This window comes from Pygocentrus nattereri, chromosome 16 (genome assembly GCF_015220715.1).
Source record: "Pygocentrus nattereri isolate fPygNat1 chromosome 16, fPygNat1.pri, whole genome shotgun sequence".
In the NCBI taxonomy this organism is placed as follows: domain Eukaryota; kingdom Metazoa; phylum Chordata; class Actinopteri; order Characiformes; family Serrasalmidae; genus Pygocentrus; species Pygocentrus nattereri.
In genome coordinates this window covers 33,632,933-33,651,677 of record NC_051226.1, presented here as the reverse complement: position 1 = coordinate 33,651,677, position 18,745 = coordinate 33,632,933, and the positions used below count along the sequence as shown (strand labels likewise).

The window sequence follows — 18,745 nt, the reverse complement described above, 5'->3', positions numbered from 1 at the left end:
ACAATAGCAGTTCCCAAAATATGGTCTGCACACAATACCAAAAAATCTAACATTAATCTCCATTTAATTTCATTCCATTAGTTTCTAGCATTTTGCTCTTTTATTACAAGAAGTTGTACTAGAGAAGGAAATGTGTAGAATATACACTCACCGGCCACTTTATTAAGTACACCTTGTTAGTAAAAGGTTGGACCCTCTTTTGCCTTCAGAACTGCCTTAATTCTTCATGGCACACTTTCAACAAGGTGTTGGAAACGTTCCTCAGAGATTTTGATTGGTTATTTGAGTTACTGTTGCCTTTCTATCATCTGGAACCAGTCTACCCATTCTCCTCTGACCTCTCACATCAACAAGGCATTTTCGTCCACACAACTGACCGCTCACTGGATGTTTCCTCTTTTTCAGACCGTTCTCTGTAAACCCTAGATATGGTTGTGCATGAAAATCCCAGTAGATCAGCAGTTTCTGAAATACTCAGACCAGCATGTCTGGCACCAATAACCACACCACGTTCAGAGTCACTTAAATCCCCTTTCTTCCCTGTTCTGATGCTCGGTCTGCACTTCAGCAAGTTGTCTTGACCACCTCTACATGCTTAAATGCATTGAGTTGCGGCCATGTGATTGGCTGATTAGCTATTTGTGTTGACAAGCAACTGAACTGTATCTAATAAACTTTGTGTGTGGATAGATAGATAGATAGATAGATAGATAGATAGATAGATAGATAGATAGATAGATAGATAGATAGATATTTCAAGCTCTTAGCTGTAAAACTTGCCTTAGAAGAACGGAAAGACTGGCACAAACACAAAAACCTAGATTTTTTTTTAGATACAGCTGAGCATCTCAACCCCTTGTCAAGCATGCTGGTCCTTGTTCTTTTCAAGGTTTAATTTTTACAGATCCTATCACTCTGGCTCATGTAGTACTAAAGCCAATGTCTTGAGCCTACAAGATCTCAAGAACCTGAAAACTTTCTGCTTCCACATGATACAATATCCTTCATCCGAATGGAAATAGATGAGGATATTGGGAAAGGCAGCAGAAGGTTTAGTGCCCTGTTGACAAGCTTCATGTACCATCTCAATTTAGAGCTCGTCTGATCACCTGGGCTCACTCTTCGCTTACTTCAGGCCACCCAGGTGAAACTAGAACCCAGCAATTAATAGCCAATAGATACAGGTGGGAGACATTCACACCAGCATCATCTTGTTCTGTGTGTTCTCAATGTAAGACACTCCCTGCTGGCAACTTCATGTCATTACCAGTCCCTAGCAGACACTGGTCCCTTATAGCCCATGACTTCATCACAGACCTTCTATATGTCAGTGATTTACTACCATACTTACTGTGGTTGACAGATTTTCAGAGTGTTAGATCCATTCTTTTCTCCTCACTGCTCACTGCTTTGCAGATTACTGAGACATTAGTAAACCAAGTGTTTCATTATTTTGGTATCCCAGAGGACATTTTACCTTACAGAGGCCCTCTGGTTACCTCTAAAGTGTGGCCTTTTTGAGCATATTGGAGGTTTTTATTATCCAAATATCAGGCTACCACTCCCAATCTAATGGACAGTGTAAGCAAGCTCAGCAAGAATTGAGTAAATTCCTTAGATTATTCTGCCATAACAACCCAAGAGACTTGTCACATTACTTAATATGAGCAGATGTAACACAGAATTCATTGCTCAGCTCAATGACAGGAATCACCCCTTTCCAATGGGTCCTTGGATTTTAACCAACAGTGGTTCCATAGACTGGACTTTCTTTCAACATCCCCATGGTAAATGACTGGATGCAGCACAGCGAGGAGGTCTGGAAGGAAACATTCCAAAGAATAGAAGCAGTTCTGAGCGACTACAAATAACAGGCTGACACTCACTGTGGTGAAACACCCTCTTACCAGCCTGGAGACTGAGTGTGGCTGGTGACTTGGGACTTCAGGTTTGCAAAGGGCAGTAAAAAATTACATCCTAACTACATGGTCCATTTAAGATCCTCAAAAAATTTTATGACGTTACTTAGAAACTTAGATTGACCTTCTCATTACCAAGTCTTGGCCTTGTCCTACAGACCTTGGGGAGGGGTGTTATTGTCATGCATCTTCATCTCACAGAATCCTCTGGAAGATCACTCTACAGCACTCCAGTTATCGCTCAGTCACTTGAATATTAATTTCTTTCACCTGTATCTCTTGTCATGTGATTTATTAGCATTAGTATAAAGCTCTGGCTTTTAGTTTAGGTACTTTGTGATGTATTGCCTCTACTTGTGAGAGCTACTGAGTATTTTGTCTTACTGCCCTTTACCAATCTTGCCTTGGAGTCTTTGACTTTGCTTTTTGCCTTTTACCCTTTTGGATCTGGTTGCCTGGCATTGGTATATTATCTCTCTTTGTTTTTTGGCATCTCTGGATTTGGTCCTTGCCTGTTTAACAACATTTGAGTTTTACCAAACCACTTTATAATAACAGCTTATTTTTCACTTTTTACCTTGAGCCTCTGGCTCAGCCAACTAGAGAGCATGGGGCCAACTTTGCTATCTTGTACTTCTGGCCCTGGATGGCTAGAGCATCACTGGAGATCGAATCTCACAAAATCTTTTGATGATGGGGCCAATGCTTAGACCCTTGCACCACTTGGGCCATTTTTGAAAATTCCTTAAATTTGGAAATTTGGAACCATAGCCCCTGAGGTCATGCATCATTTTGAAGACAGCAGCATGCTCATATAAGGAACACTGACTCCAGAATGGTGCATGACTTCAAAGGTCTGTAATTCCTACATTTGAAATGTATAAAAGCTTGAATTTAAATAGATTTGTCATATTTAATGATGTCTCATAGTGTTGATCATATACACATCAGTTGATACATTTTTCAAGTGTTTATTTAGACAAATTCTCAAGAGCACTTAACATTTGGAGATAAAAGAAAGGCAGACAGATGATCCATTTTGTTTTCGTCTTGATACACATCATTCTAGACCAAGTGACAGCTGGTGCCTGGAACATATAGAACAAAAAGACATCCTGTCAAACTGTTGTTCAAAATCAGGTGTCAACTGGTATAACTACACAAAATGCATTCAGTACCATAGATACTAAAATATTTTAGAGGAATGAAATTCTTTGTACTTTAATCGCAGCAGAGGAATCTAACGTCGTTGAGAGCCGTGTCGTCTCCTGACCCTTGTGGTCCCTCTACTTTTGTCTCGATGCCACAGAACCCCTTTCCTCTGCAGTACTTACTCCAGCCACCCCATTCACCCCAGGACGTGCCCTCACCAACAAGATTTCTGACATCTCTACTGCACTCGAACCTGTCAATGATTCATGTTTAGGGCACACTTTAACTTACTGTAAACTACAAATATAAACAAAACTTCACCATTAAGGGTCATGCCAGAAACCCTTCATTCTTCATTCAGTCTACATCTGAGACACATGTGAAATGATGTGCAGAGAGTTTACAGCTTTGGAAAGTAGTGATGAAGACAACGGAACATTTAAGAAGAGATGCATAAATCAGGAAAATGCCCTTAGACTGAGGAATGGTCAGATTAAGATTGTGGAATCATCATGAATGCAAAATCATGGTCATTACATTATGTTGCTTGCAGCCGTATCATCACCATCTCCTTGGGGACCTTCAACACGGAGTTGAAAACTCATCAGCATCCCGGATGGACACCATTTCGTCTTTGTCCACGTACCCCAGCTGGAAAAAGATAAACACAGACAGCATTGTTGTTTCCACAAAACCTTGACAGAGGAACCAAATCTCAAAACTTATTCATGCCAATGTAAAGCCACAAAGAAAACATCCAATGGTCATAAAGAGTAGATGGATTTTTTTTCCTACCTTTTTAAGGAAAAAATCAGCCCAAATCTCAAACACAACTCTAATTTGTTAAACTTGTTTGGTTAATGGTGAGTATATGTATAAAAGTATTGGCGTTGCAGGCTTGTATATTAAACTACACAGAAATTACACTGTAATGTAGACTGGTATACAAGTATACATGAAAAATAAAAGTAAGACAGAGTTTAATTTGTAAGCCACTCACCTCCCTACTTTAGACGTTACCATGATGACATCTGAAAACAATGATTTGCCTGTGGGTGTGTTGACGCAGTGGAGACGAATTCCATTAAGTGCAGTGTCGTCCCCGTCTATGGGGTGTTCAACCTAAAAACACATCACTCTTTAATGTGTACTGCAATTATTTTGTCAGGCCTAACCCAGCGCGCACACCGGCAGCGAGCAGTTCTGAACTGACTGTTGGCTGCCATGGTTTCCTGACGCCTAGCACAAATCAGACACACTTAAATAAAATTCCTGGTGAGAAATTGCTTGTGTGCTTATATTTATCTAATCTCTGTGTCTGTGCAGTCAGGAAAACAGTATCTGGTCTTTTGGCAAAAGCACCGGCATCATTATTCCATCTCTAGTAGTAACAATTATCCAGGAACCAAAAACGGAGTGCACTGTGGCAGAGATAAAGCATGTGCTATGCTGCTCATTGCTCAATTCTTATTGGTAGTTGCCATATTGCTTCGCTCCTTGTTTGCATGAAGTTAAACTCTGCTCAACTTTGTTGCATCGCTGACTCCGCCCACTTTGCGTCACCAATGTTGGTTGCTGCTTCTTGTGGTTGGAAATCAGCCCCCTTGTTGCATCGCATTGCTGCTGGTGTCAATGCAGCTTAACTTAGAACAGAGCTAGATCTCCCTAATAAACAGTGTCAAACCAGGACTGCTAGAACTGGGCCTTCAGCTCAGAACATGAGCGTCAAAACTTGGTTAAAACACACACATCTTCTAAGCTGCTTCTCTCTCAGGGTCGCGGGGGGTGCTGGAGCCTATCCCAGCTGTCATCGGGCCAAAGGCAGGATACACCCTGGACAGGTCGCCAGTCCATCGCAGGGCAGACAGATGGACCGACACATTCACACACACAATCACACCTAGAGGCGCTTTAGCATGTCCAGTTGGTCTGCCTGCACAACTTTGGACTGTGAGAGGAAACCCACACAGACACGGGGAGAACATGCAAACTCCACACAGAGAGGACGGTCGCCCGGCCGGGGAATCGAACCCAGGCCATTCCTGCTGTGAGGCAACAGCGCTACTCACCACGCCTTGGTTAAAACATTATGGGAAAAACATCTCAATGATACTGCTAATTTACATTAACACTTTTTAAAGAGGCTTTTTATTTGACTTCCCAGTTTCAAGGTAGAACAGGAATTAAATAAGGCAGATGAAACATATGGAGCTTCTTAAAAACATTCCAAGTTTTACTTGAAGCTTGTGGCTGACAAACTAATATATTGCAAGGTTGTAGTTTCACAGTGACTTAGTAGTGAGCTCTGGTCTAGAGCTGCCACTGCTGTTTCATTTCTAATAACCCACCAAGTAGGCTGCCACGCATAACACTTGCAGAGTGTAAATGCAGCCATGCTTCTTTTGAATAAAAATGATTATTGTATTGAATTGAATTATTGTAGATATGGAAGATTTTAACAATGTTCTGCAGGAAAAAAATGATTTTTTTTACTGGAATACAGGATAAAATGACTCCAGGGCAAAACTGTATTTAAAAATATGATTAACTAGTTAGTAACACCAGCCACGCTGCTGTGAGGAGCTTAGGGAGTGTGGACATGCAAAGTGGCTCTCGGGAGGCTTCACAATCCCAGTTAAAAAGAGGATGTTCGTTGTTGCTGTTTGTTGTTGTTGTTGCTGCTGCTGATATTATTATAGGTGCAGTTGTGTTGTTTAGTGTAAATTGTGCCATATGAAGTCAGGCTTTGTATGTGAGAGCAGGTGTGTTTGATGATGCAGGCTAGATTTCATCAGCTGCCAAGTCAGTGCTGAGTAAGTTCTTGATGAGGTTACAGTAGATTAGCTTGTTATCTAGCCAACCATTATTCCCTGAGTATGTTACCTCACCAGCGAAGGTGCCTCATCTCTAAAAGTGGTGCAGCAAAACACGGTTAAGTAACAACATGCAACTAGGCCACTGTCTTTCATGTCCCTTTATGTCCTGGAACAGTTTCTATACACGAAACAAAACACTCAAAGGCTTTCTTTACTTCTGAGTTCGACTCTGGGCCTCCACATCAGCAATCTTTGCAGTTTAGGAAGAGCAGGGATTTTTCCAATGTAAGCATCCTGAACTCGTGGTGGGTCGTCACCCCAATTTTAGAAAAGTAGTGGGCCAGTTGCCTGCTCGCCCTCCATGGTTACAGCAGGCACTGTATCTCACACCTTTCCTCCCTATCAGTTGGCTACCTCAAAAAAGTCGATGGGTCTAACCTGGCCACCCGATTGTAAAGGCTCGGGCTACTCCCAGAATCAGTGTCTGCTTTTTTAAACCACGAGGTAAACAGCACACTTACCTTCAGACTGAAACCTGCAGCGTAGTAGCCGTTGGGACACATTTCTCGGTCGCCCCATGTGCCCCAGGGTCCGCCATTACTTACAGTATGTTTGGACTTATAGGATCTGTCTCCTTTGACGGAGAATCCAAAGGAGGCTAGAACCACTGTAATGTACACTAGCTGATGCATTGCTGCTGCCTCAGTGGGCTGTCAAAGAGAAATGTCTCTTTCCTTTTCTCTGTGTATCTGGTCACCCTGTGTCTAGAAGAGCTGGATGAAGAGCTGTCCAGACCAAAAGCTGCTTTATATTTAGGCAGAGCTCTGATGACTGAACGTAACACACGTTTCAGCTGTCCAGTCACCCTTTTTGGCAGCACTAGTCTATTGATTTCCCAGCAGAGCTGCTGTTTTGAGACCTTGACTGTGGAACCGAGATGAGACAGATTGTACTTTAGAAGAATATCAGCACTGGACTGTAAGAAATGAATCTATAAATATACATTAACTTCCTGGCAGTCAAGTACTACAATGTATGTTTACATTAATGACATTGTAATTTTTTTTTTCTTATGAGACTAATTATTGACATAGCTTTGACAGTATCCTCTTTTCTGAATATGTCTGGACAACTGTCCCATTCCAAAACCATGGGCATTAATATGGAGTCGGCCCCTTTTGCGGTTATAACAGCCTCTAGTCTTCCTCTTCTAGGATGCTTTCCACAAGACTTTGGATTGAAAACATCCAGTGCTCTGTGGGAATTTGTACGCACTCAGTCGAGGAGCATTTGTGAGGTCAGAGACTCGTGATTGACAAGAGCCTGGATCACAATCGATGTTCCTGTTCATCTCAAAGGTGTTCAGCAGAATAGAGGTCAGGACACTGCTAGGCAGTTGCTATGGTGTCCTCGGTGGTTGCCAAGCGGTTGCTAGGTGGTTGCCATAGTGTCGCAGGTGGTTGCTAAGGTCAAATCAAATCAAATCAAATTTATTTATATAGCGCTTTTTACAACTGATGTTGTCACAAAGCAGCTTTACAAAAATGGGAATCACAGCACAGAGAATCAGACAAAACACTGAACATAATATACAGAATATACAGAACCCCCGTGAGCGCTGAGGCAAGGAAAAACTCCCTCAGAGCTGGAGGAGGAAGAAACCTCGGGAGGACCAAGACTCACATCTAAAGGGGGGACCATCCTACCACTGGTCAGACAACTTATAAGTTAAACATTGAAAAGTCAATTTTACATCCACGCAGTTCTAATATATTCAGGTGTGTATAATCAACAGTGGAAACAATTAGAGTTCATATAGATTTGGATGTGATCTGTAGTGGAGAAGCTGCGTTCCAGAAACTTCCATCAGTCTGGTCAATCAGGGGGACAGGGGGACTTGAGGGTGGGACATCCATCAGTATTGGGCCGGACCGGTGGACAGTCAGTAACTCGGAGGAAGGAAAGATTTAGGAATTAGTTTAGACTGGATTTATGAAGAACAGAAAATGTAAAAAATTATCAGAGTGTGACTAATGACTCCGGCAGGTCTGAATATGACACAATATGACATGATAAGGTGTCCATAGTCTTTGCTAAGCGATTGCTGGGGTGTCCATAGTGGTTGTTAGGTGGTGGCTAAGGTGTCATAGGTGGCTGCTAAGGTGTCCGTAGTCTTTGCTAAGTGGTTGCTGCAGTGTCCATAGTGGATGCTAGGTGGTTGCTATGGTGTCTGTAGTGGTTGCTAAACGGTCGCTAGATGGATTATATCGTGTTCGTAGTGGTTGCTAAGTGGTTGCTAAGGTGTCCATAGTGGTTGCTAAGCAGTTGCTAAGTGGTTGCTATGGTGTCCATAGTGGTTGCTATACGGTTGCTAGATGGATTCTATGGTGTTCGTAGTGGTTGCTAAGCGGTTGCTATTGTCTCTGTAGTGGTTGCTGAGCATTAGCTAGCTAAATTTACCACTAGTTTCATAAACTTTCACTCAAACTTCCACAAGTTTCCCACACGTATTAATGCAGCTCAACAGCTCTTTAGCATTTAAAACATGAAAAGCAGAAACAAAAATCAAATTGCTATGAACATGACGAAAACTCTTTTGGTGTCTAGATTTACAGTAAAGCTGATGATACTGCATGTGTATAAGCGTAATGCAATAGTGTTTGATAATCTGCCTGTCCTGTAAATGTCTTCCCAGACATCAACATGAGATGCTGCTTAAAACCGTAAAACACCTTAAAGTATCAGGGAAGCTTAAACACGATACATTATTGTAGAAATGACAGGAATTCTTTGTAGTGTATCGTAAAGTGTGAGAAAGAGATCCTGTTTTACAGAACGTGCTGTAATTACAGTGGATCATGCTGTAATATCACAGCATAACAGTAAAGATAAGCAAATTACTTCCACCTAAATAAATGGTGTACATCATAATCAGTCACTGCGTGACGTGGGATATTTGTACAAGTTGCGCATTGAAAATGCGGTGCCGGGAATAATTCTAATCAGGAGATTATCAGTTAATCATTCATTTTTGTCAACGCAGGGGAAAAAAAAGTTTATCCAACTCAAACATTTACGGTACAGTATACTGCCTGTCCTCCTGAAATCGTGACGTCCTCCACCAGCAGTCCCCCTTTAACCAACTATTGTTACTGATTGCTTCCCACCACTGCCCACCTAGGCACACTCATCAATACACAGTGCAAGTGTAAATCACCAACAAAGTTGTGAAAAACACCAATGTAATAATGTGAACATGCATAGCTTTGTCATTGTACGAGTACAAATAGACTCGGTGTGCACTTCTCTGTAAGATCTAAATCAAAAGAAGAATTTAAGAAAAAACTTAAAATAGTATAAAATATGGATATACAATGTATTTACAGAAGACGAAATATTGCATATACCTTTAGGTGCATAGTGGGGGGGGCGGGTAGTAGAATAGTTCAGGTTGGAGCACCATGGCTGGGTTATCGCAGTACTAACGTGACAATTGTGGTCAGTAAACAGTGACCATATAGTGATAGGCAGGAGCAGATGCTGTCAGTCAGGTAGCATCTTTTAATGTAATTCAATGGAACCAGACGTCTATCCAAGTCATTTTGAGCCGTTTCTATTGGTCTGTTCATCCTGAAAATGAAGCACGATGTAAAGTGCAACAGCTATTTCCAAATTTTGTGAAAAACTGAAACGACAAAAATGGATATGCAAGGATAGCGATATTTTCTACTATTATATTATACTATAGGATGAGGCTGGATGAGGACTGAGTCTCTTATGCTAAACCATAGGATCTGCACGTAATAGATACCTTACTGCACATCTGCACACCTTATTGCACACCTTGCACATCTGGACACTCCACACCTGAACACTTTATTTCAGTACCAATATATGCACATATCTATTCAGCATTGTCATTATATGCTGTTACCTACACCTCCTTATACATTCATTATTGCACTGCATGTTTTTGTATATTTCTAGTTGTTTATATGCCGGCTTTTGTATATATTCCTGCCTCTTTGTAATGTGATCTTTTTCTATTGAAAAACGTGTTGTGGAGAAGAGACTGTAAGGCATCCAGACACCAAACTTGGTGGGTAGATGTAGTTAGACCCAGAATGGCCAAAGGGGGCGCTATAGAGCACCAAAACACGTTTTGCTTCATAATTTCTAAACCAAGATGTGCACAGACAAAATTCTTTGTGTGTGTCATTCCTTGGGTCAAGCCAAACAACGTTGCCCTGGTACCATTTAGCTCCACCCACCCACATTTTTGCTAATTTGCATAATATGCAAAACCTACTTTTGTGAACTAGTTCTACAATTTTCACTCAATCCTCAATTTTCTGGTATCAGAAAACTCAGAAGAGTCTGTTTATCAGTAATTATCAAAAAATATTGATATCTGCAACATTATGCCTGCTATATGCAAATTAGCCCTTCTGACAAAACTCAAAATTCACTTAAGACTCTATAACTCGAGGATGCCTTAGACAAAAACATTGAAACTTTATAGGCTTATTCAAGATATGATTCTGTGGATGCCAATTAATTTTGGTGGGCATATGTCATTAGGGGGCGGGGCAATTGCCAATTAACTGTTTCTCAACATCTGTGCTTCCAATCAAACTGAAACTTGGCAGGCATCATCTACTACACATACTGTAAGTGAATCTTGAAGGCCAATTTAATACATTGAAATTTATGGCCACCATCAGTCAATCAGCATTCAGCAGGCCTCTGACAGGCTTATCATTGATCAATCATCATGAAACTTGACTAGTGTCTACATGTATCCACTTCCTAACAAATAGTCTAGTTTCAAAAGATTTGACCACAGGGGGGTGCTATACATAAAAATAAACCTATTATTACATGTCATTACTATATTATTACAATTCTGATGCAAATTCCATATGAATCAATTGTACTACATAATGTCTAACAATTTTTTTTTGTTTTTTAGTAATTGTTAACTGTTCAAAAATGCTTTTCAAACTAGTCTCTGGATTTTCAGCCAAACTTTTTTCGAAATTGGTCTCGCATAGCTCTTGGGCATCTCTAGGTAAATAATTATCAAAAACTTTAGGCTTTTCTACTCAGGATCATGTGGATCAGTCAACTAATTACTGTGGTCATGGCATTGCTAACTTGATTTGCTATAACTCAAAGACTATTGGCCAGATCACCTCCAAACATTAAGCATCATTACATACTGAGACTTTAAGGGTGTGTGCCACTTTTTGTCCAGATTGGCCTTTAGGAGGCACTTGAGCACTCAAAAACACTTAAAAATCAATTAAATTGCTATTACAATGTTATTACAAGGTTGATCGACAAACAGTTGGTGCCATATGAGTCAGTTTACTCACCTGAACAACTTTCTAATTGCATGTCATGTCAAAAATTGTACTGCTTGTCTGGTATTTTGCCTTATTTGTTCAAAGATTTCACTATACTGAGGCTTATTATACAAAGGTCAAAAGGTCATTCTGACCAAAACCTGGTGAACATCTATGGTTTTAGTCCTTGATCAATACTGATATCATATAGAGGCCTTTTGACTGATTCTGACCCAGTTTCACTGAGCTGCTCTATGTTGACAACCTCTTGGATGTTCTACAAACCAGTGTGGTTCAGTACATATGAATGGAAACTTATAATGTGTATAAAGACCTCTGCTCATTGTTTGACAACTGAAGGCCTTTTGATTAACTGACACCTTTTCAGTTCTATTCACTCTGCCTATGAATAAGAACCAAACAGCTTGAGGCCTTTTTACCTGCAGAAGGGCTGGTACTGTTTGTGCGTACTTGGACCCGCTCATCACCACTTATAATTGTATTATTTAGAATTACAGTTTTGCTAAGCCTGTTTGTCTCTCATTGCAGGTTTAACGTTCCAGGAAACCAACTGTGGTGCTTATAAATGTAAATAAGTCCATTCGTCTCCAAGTGTTCGTCTTAAATCTCTCTCTTTGTCTTTTTGTAGCTATTAGCCAGGCAAGACTGCCTTTGAGCACTCAGTACTGGTTGAGAACCAGGGCTTTCACTCTATGTTGCACACTTTGGAGCTGAGATACAGCATTCCATCTCAAAGACATTTTACTGACACAGCAATCCCCCCACCCTAGAATAATAAGATGCCTACAGATTCCCACCCTACTTATTACAACCCCAATTCCAATGAAGTTGGGACATTATGTAAAACATAAATAAAAACAGAATACAATGATTTGCAAATCCTTTTCAACCTATATTCAATTGAATACACTAGAAGGACAAGATATTTAATGTTCAAACAGATCAACTTTATTGTTTTTTGCAAATATTCACTTTTTAAATTTAACAATATTTAGTTAGTCAGAGTGCAGTTATAGTAGGCCTCTCTTCCAAATCAGCCCACTATAAAGAGAAAAGTCAGAAGAAGTCATTTAAACATGCCAGAGATATCATAAAAAAAACAGAAGTAGTTGGGTAGTCGTGGGCTGGAGGTTAGGGAACTGGCCCTGTGACCAGAAGGTTGCCGGTTCAATCCCCAGTGCTGACAGTACATGACTGAGATGTCCTTGAGCAAGACATCTAACCCCCAGTTGTTCCCCAGGCAAGTGTGCTCACTGCCCACTAGTGTTTTTCTTCACGGATGAGTTAAATGCGGAGGTGGAATTTCCCCATTTGTGGGATTAAAAAAGTATCACTTAACTTAGTATAACACAGTTTTAGCACAATATAAAGGTATACCACCCCTATTCCTTGATGGTTGCTGCCATCCAACACTAAATGAGTTAATATTTTTCATGAATTGGTAAGATGTCTCACTTTCAACATCTGATATACAGTATGTTCTCTGTTCAATTGTGAATAAAATATGGGTGTATGAGATTTGCAAATCATTGTTTCTATTCACATTTATTTACATTTCACACAGCATCCCAACTTTTTTGGAATTGGGGTTGTATTTATCACAAGAGCGTCAAAAATAACTATTTCAGTACTACTTATGTATACTTATGTATCACAAGGGGGTCAGCATTTGATGAAAGGAACACCTTGCCATCTATTAAGCATGGGCGTGGATCTGCTATGCTTTGGGATTTTATAGCAGCCAGTAGCAAAGTAACACTGCATGGTTAGAATGTCTCTAAATACTCCACATGTCCAAAGGTTTGTGGACACCCCTTCATAATAGTGAATTCATGCTGCATTAAGGTGCACTCACTGCTGACACAGGAGTTCAAATACACACACACACTATATTTCTGAAAGTATTCGCTTGCCTGGCTTTACATGCATATGAACTTGAGTGACATCCCATTCTTAATCCATAGGGTTTAATATGATGTCAGCCCACTCTTTGCAGTTATAACAGCTTCAAATCTTCTGGGAAGGCTTTCCACAAGGAAGAGTGTGTCTATGGGAATTTTTGACCATTCTTTCAGAAGCGCATTTGTGAGGTCAGACGCTGATGTTGGACGAGAAGACCTGGCTCACAGTCTCCGCTCTAATTCATCCCAAAGGTGTTCTATCGGGTTGAGGTCAGGACTCTGTGCAGGCCAGTCAAGTTCTTCCACACCAAACTGGCTCATACATGTCTTTATGGACCTGCTTTGTGCACTGGTGCGCAGTCATGTTGGAGCAGGAAGGGGCCATCCCCAAACTGTTCCCACAAAGTTGGGAGCATGAACTTGTCCAAAATCTCTTGGTGCTGAAGTATTAAGAGTTCCTTTCACTGGAACTAAGAGGCCGAGCCCAACTCCTGAAAAAGAACCCTACACCATAATCCCCCCTCCACCAAACAATGCAGTCAGACAAGTACCATTCTCCTGACAACCGCCAAACCCAGACTCATCCATTGGATTGTTAGATGGAGGAGAGTGATTAGTCACTCCAGAACACGTCTCCACTGCTCTAGAGTCCAGTGGCGGCGCTTTACACCACTGCATTTGACGCTTTGCATTGCATTTGGTGATGTAAGGCTTGGATGCAGCTGCTCAGCCATGGAAACCTATTCCATGAAGCTCTCTATGCTGTTCTTGAGCTCATCTGAAGGTCAAATGAAGTTTGCACGTCTGTAGCGATTGACTCTGCAGTAAGTCATTTTACGTGGCCGACCACTTTGTGACTGAGTTGCTGTCGTTCCCAATTGCTTCCACTTTGTTATAATACCACTGACAGTTGACTGTGGAATATTTAGTAGTGAGGAAATTTCACGACTGGACTTGTTGCACAGGTGGCGTCCAATCACGGTACCACGCTGGAGTTCACTGAGCTCCTGAGCCCATTCTTTCACTAATGTCTGTAGAAGCAGTCTGCAGGCCTAGGGGCTCGGCTTTATACACCTGTGGCCATGGAAGTGATTGGAACACCTGAATTCAATGATTTGGATGGGTCAGTGAATAGTTTTGGCAATATAGTGTAGCTTGTATAAACACTGATGATAAAATGAGGCACTCTGGAGCAGCTGCATATGAGCCTAAAGTCCTGTACCTATTTGCAGTGGGCAAATTATAAAAACATTCAAGGGGGTCATTTTTGAATCTTCCTTTCATTTTGAAATGTAGGAACCATAGACCTCTGATGTCATGCATCATATAAGAAACACTGACACCAGAATGGTGCAAGACTTCTGTTGTTCTTACATTTTAAATGTATGAAATGTTACATTATGAATATATTTGGCATATTTAATGATTATGTTATGCCAATATCTCATGTTAATTTATTTAGAAAATTTATTGAGAGCACTTAACGTTTGGAGAAAAACAGAGTGAGGCAAACAGACGGAGATAAGAGAAAGGCAGACAGATGATCCATCTTGTTGCATGTTCTTGGTGCATATCGTTCTAGATAAAATAACAGGCGGCACCTGGAACATACAGAACACAGACATTCTGTCAAGCTGTTGTTCAAAATCCATCAGGTGTCAACTGATATTACTAAACCACAACATGCATTCAGTACCGCAGGTATTAAAACATGAAATTCTTTGTACCTCAATCACAGCAGAAGAACTTAACATCGTTGAGAGCCGTGTCATCTCCTGACCCTTGTGATCCCTCTAGTTTTGTCTGGATACCACAGATCCCCTTTCCTCTGCAGTACTTACTCCAGCCGCCCCATTCACCCCAGGACGTGCCCTCACCAACAAGATTTCTGACATCTCCACTGCATTCAAACCTGGCAATGATTCAGGTCAGATTAGATTGAGTTTAGCAGTGACAGTCATGTGTGAAGTGCCATTGAGAAAGCCACATAAGGGTACTGCACAGGTACAGCAATGGCCTTCTAACTGCCATGGCACGGCTAACAATGCTAACATACACTTGAACTTAAGACACCCAAATGGCCCAAAACGTTTAGGTGAAAATACTATTACGAAATGACAATAATACACATTATTTTAATGTTCTATATGGTACTGTGTGAAAGTCTTAGGCACCCAAGACACATTGTCAAAGTCTATTTATTTGTGTAGTTTGTGTTTATTTGCTGAGAAAGGTGTTAATATTTGAATAAACAAAATTTATAGAATATTAATAATGATTTATATATACACATATAATAGTGATTTTCTGGATGTTGGTGTGTTTGTTTAACCTTTTCCAAGCCTCTCCTCGAGGAACCCCAGTTTTATATGTAGTTAAAAAGTAGCTCCTGGTTTGACCAATCAGTGCTCAGTAAATTGAGCTCATGATGTCATTGATGATATTAACGAGTCTCTGTGGCAGCTGTGAAGGTGTCAAGGAAAAATATGGTCCCAAGAAATTCTTGTTCCTTTTTATTGCGTTTCTGTTCATTTGAATTATGAATACGACTTTATTCTAATGTATATTGTGATAAAGTCACTGCTGAGGTCAATTGTTTACAAATTTGTTTAGATGCCTAAAACCTTCGCACAGTACTGTGCTATGCCTTTTTTCTTTTTTAAGAGAAGTTTTAAAATTGCAGTTTTTAATGTGTTAGGAAAAACTCCAGACATGGGTGAGGTGTTTACTGTCTGAAGTACAGCATGTTCCCTGCTATTAAGTTTAAAAAGTTGGTTGGTACCATGTCAAGACTACAAGTGGATGATTTGAGAAGAATCACTGTATTGATCAAAATTTGATTATTGACGGCACGAAATCGGGATACTAAGGACTGACCCATCACGTTGGACACCCTTCATTCTTCATTCAGTCCACATCGGAAACACATGTGAAATGGTCAGCAGAGAGTTTACAGCTGCTGAAGCTGCTGCAGCTGCTTTTGGAAAGTACTGATGAAGATTACGGCGCATTTTGATATGAAACAAATTTGGAAAGTGCCCTTAGATTAAGGAACGGTCATGAATGCAAAATAATGGCAGTTACATTATGTTGTTCGCAGCTGTATCGTCGCCGTCTCCTTGGGGACCTTCAACACGGAGCCGAAAACTCATCAGCATCCCGGAAGGACACCATTTCCGAGCTGTCCACTTACCCCAGCTGGAAAAAGAACATAAACTCAGATGGTATTTATATTTCCACAAAACCTTGATACAGGAACCAAATCTCAAGGATTATTCACACCAATGTAAAGCAACAAAGTAATCAGGGAAACATCCAATGGTCCTAAAGATTAGAATTTTTCTATCTTTTTAAGGAAAGAAATCAGGCCAAATAATCTCCCAAAAAACTCAAATGTGTTAATTGTGTTTGGTTAATGAGTATATGTGTATATGTATTCCGTATATTATGTAACTACACAGCAATCGCGCTCATGTAGATGATTCTATGCAAGTCTACACAAAAAATAAAAGACCAAGTTTAATTTGCAAGCCACTTACCTTCCTACTCCAGACGTTACTGAGACGACGTCTGAAAACAATAACTTGCCTGCACGTGTGTTGACACAGTGCAGACTAATTCCATTCAGTGCTGTGTCGTCCCCATCTACTGGGTGTTCAACCTAAAAACACATCACTCTTTACTGCGTTTATATCACTGTATTGTACTGTGTACTGTATTTTTTTTTTTTTTCTTGTCAGGCCTAATCCTGCGTTCACACCGTTGCCAAGCACAGATCAGATGCGTTCCTACTAAAATGAAAACTCCTGTTGAGAAATCGCTTGTGTGCTTTTTTTTTTTTTTATCCCTGTGTCTGTGCAGTCAATGGCAATTTATAAAAGCAATGAGCCACTTGAGGCTGTGAGTTACTGTGATTTTATCACCGTGAAGTTCTTAGGCACAACACAGAGTGTTGCCTGTTGGGGCCACTGCTGTTGTCGAAGTGTTATAAGTAAAAGAACAGCTTTGTCCATAGGCTCCATTTCCTGTGTCGTCCTCTGGGCCAATGCTACAGAATTATGACCACACTAAGAGTTTGCCCAGTGCATTTTGGCAGTGCTGCTCTTTGAGCTACACAATAATAAGACAAGGTTCCTATCAAACTGTTGTACAGTAAAGTCTACTGTTTATCATGTAAGCTGAATGCTTTTCACAACTGACAGCATGCATATGTTTAATTGGTTGGTGTAGTGAAGGTTTACTGCCTTGTACGCTGTAGACTGGGGTTCAATCCTGAGCAAGGGCCCTGCACTATAGCAGTAAGAGTCCTTGGGCAAGACTCCTAACACTACCTTTCACCTACCTGTGTAAAATGTAAAATTCCAATATGCTCTCTGGATAAGATCATCTACCAAATGCCATAAATGGAATGATGCAGGCCAGATTTTATCAATTGCCAAACCAGTGCTGAGTGAGCTCCTGATTAGGCTACATTAGTGCTTTTTTAGTGCCTAGCCAAATATTAGTCCCTGAGTATGTTACCTCACCAGGTCTGGTGCCACATATCTAAAAAGAAAAAAACAAAACACAGCTATGTGAAAATGCAACTAGGCCACTGCCTTTCGTGTCCTTTTATGTCATGGAATGGTTTCTATACACGAAACAAAACACTCTTTGCTTTGACTCTGTATGGGCCTCCACATCAGCAATCTTTGCAATTTAGGAAGAGCAGGGATTTTTCCAATGTAAGCATCCTGAACTTGTGGTGGGTCGTCACCCCAATTTTAGAAAAGTAGTGGGCCAGTTGCCTGCTCGCCCTCCATGGTTACAGCAGGCATTGTTGGCTACCTCAAAAAAGTCGATGGGTCTAACCTGGCCACCCTGTTGTAAAGGCTCGGGCTACCCCCAGAATCAGTGTCTGCTTTTTTAAACCATGAAGAACACAGCACACTTACCTTCAGACTGAAACCTGCAGCGTAGTAGCCGTTGGGACACATTTCTCGGCCGCCCCATGTGCCCCAGGGTCCGCCATTGCTAACAGTATGTTCTGACTTGTAGAATCTGTATCCTTTGACGGAGAATCCAAAGGAGGCTAGAACCACTGTAATGTACACTAGCTGATGCATTGCTGCTGCCTCAATGGGCTGTCAAAGAGAAATGTCTCTTTCCTTTTCTCTGTGTATCTGGTCACCCTGTGTCTAGAAGAGCTGGATGAAGAGCTGTCCAGACCAAAACTGCTTTATATTTAGGCGGAGCTCTGATGACTGAACGTAACACACGTTTCAGCTGTCCAGTCACCCTTTTTGGCAGCACTAGTCTATTGATATCCCAGCAGAGCTGCTGTTTTGAGACCTTGACTGTGGAACTGAGATAAGGCAGATTTTACTTCAGATGAATGTCAGCACTGGACTGTAAGAAATAAATTTGTAAGTATACAGTAACTTCCTGGCAGTCAAGCACTGTAATGAATGTTTGCATTAATGACATTGTAATGTATTTTTAAATGCAGAAATCAGTAAAAATGTACCATCAACCCTAGTGCTAGCTGGTCAGCGCAGACTTTTAAGACCTTACCAGACATGCCAGCTGGTCCTGTTGCCTTTCTGGCA

The 18,745-nt window shown here is 40.9% G+C and overlaps 2 protein-coding genes across 2 annotated transcripts; both read right to left on the bottom strand.

The window, feature by feature from the left end:
• Window positions 1-2,870: 2,870 nt before the first annotated feature.
• On the bottom strand, window positions 2,871-6,745 carry LOC108411235 (vitelline membrane outer layer protein 1-like). Its single transcript, XM_017682706.2, has 5 exons — window positions 6,409-6,745; window positions 4,072-4,193; window positions 3,609-3,722; window positions 3,140-3,324; window positions 2,871-3,007 (listed from the first exon to the last, which is right to left on the bottom strand). The coding sequence occupies exons 1-4, from the start codon at window positions 6,577-6,579 to the stop codon at window positions 3,141-3,143; spliced, it is 591 nt and encodes a 196-aa protein (XP_017538195.1). The 5' UTR covers window positions 6,580-6,745; the 3' UTR covers window positions 2,871-3,007; window position 3,140.
• A 7,856-nt stretch (window positions 6,746-14,601) lies between these two features.
• LOC108411236 (vitelline membrane outer layer protein 1-like) lies at window positions 14,602-18,360 on the bottom strand. The gene is made up of 5 exons (XM_017682707.2): window positions 18,092-18,360; window positions 16,697-16,818; window positions 16,242-16,355; window positions 14,885-15,069; window positions 14,602-14,758 (listed from the first exon to the last, which is right to left on the bottom strand). Exons 1-4 carry the CDS (start codon window positions 18,260-18,262, stop codon window positions 14,886-14,888), a joined length of 591 nt encoding a protein of 196 aa, XP_017538196.1. The 5' UTR covers window positions 18,263-18,360; the 3' UTR covers window positions 14,602-14,758; window position 14,885.
• Between the last annotated feature and the right edge of the window lie 385 nt (window positions 18,361-18,745).

Coding starts and splice junctions, on each gene's coding strand:
- LOC108411235 (XM_017682706.2), bottom strand. CDS start 6,579: ATGCATCAGCTAGTGTACATTACAGTGGTTCTAGCCTCCTTTGGATTC. Junction 3,723..4,071: donor GTAACGTCTAAAGTAGGGAG/GTGAGTGGCTTA, acceptor ATCTTTTTCCAG/CTGGGGTACGTGGACAAAGA. Junction 3,325..3,608: donor ACGGCTGCAAGCAACATAAT/GTAATGACCATG, acceptor AATCATTGACAG/GTTCGAGTGCAGTAGAGATG.
- LOC108411236 (XM_017682707.2), bottom strand. CDS start 18,262: ATGCATCAGCTAGTGTACATTACAGTGGTTCTAGCCTCCTTTGGATTC. Junction 16,819..18,091: donor CTGCAGGTTTCAGTCTGAAG/GTAAGTGTGCTG, acceptor ATGTGTTTTTAG/GTTGAACACCCAGTAGATGG. Junction 15,070..16,241: donor ACAGCTGCGAACAACATAAT/GTAACTGCCATT, acceptor AATCATTGCCAG/GTTTGAATGCAGTGGAGATG.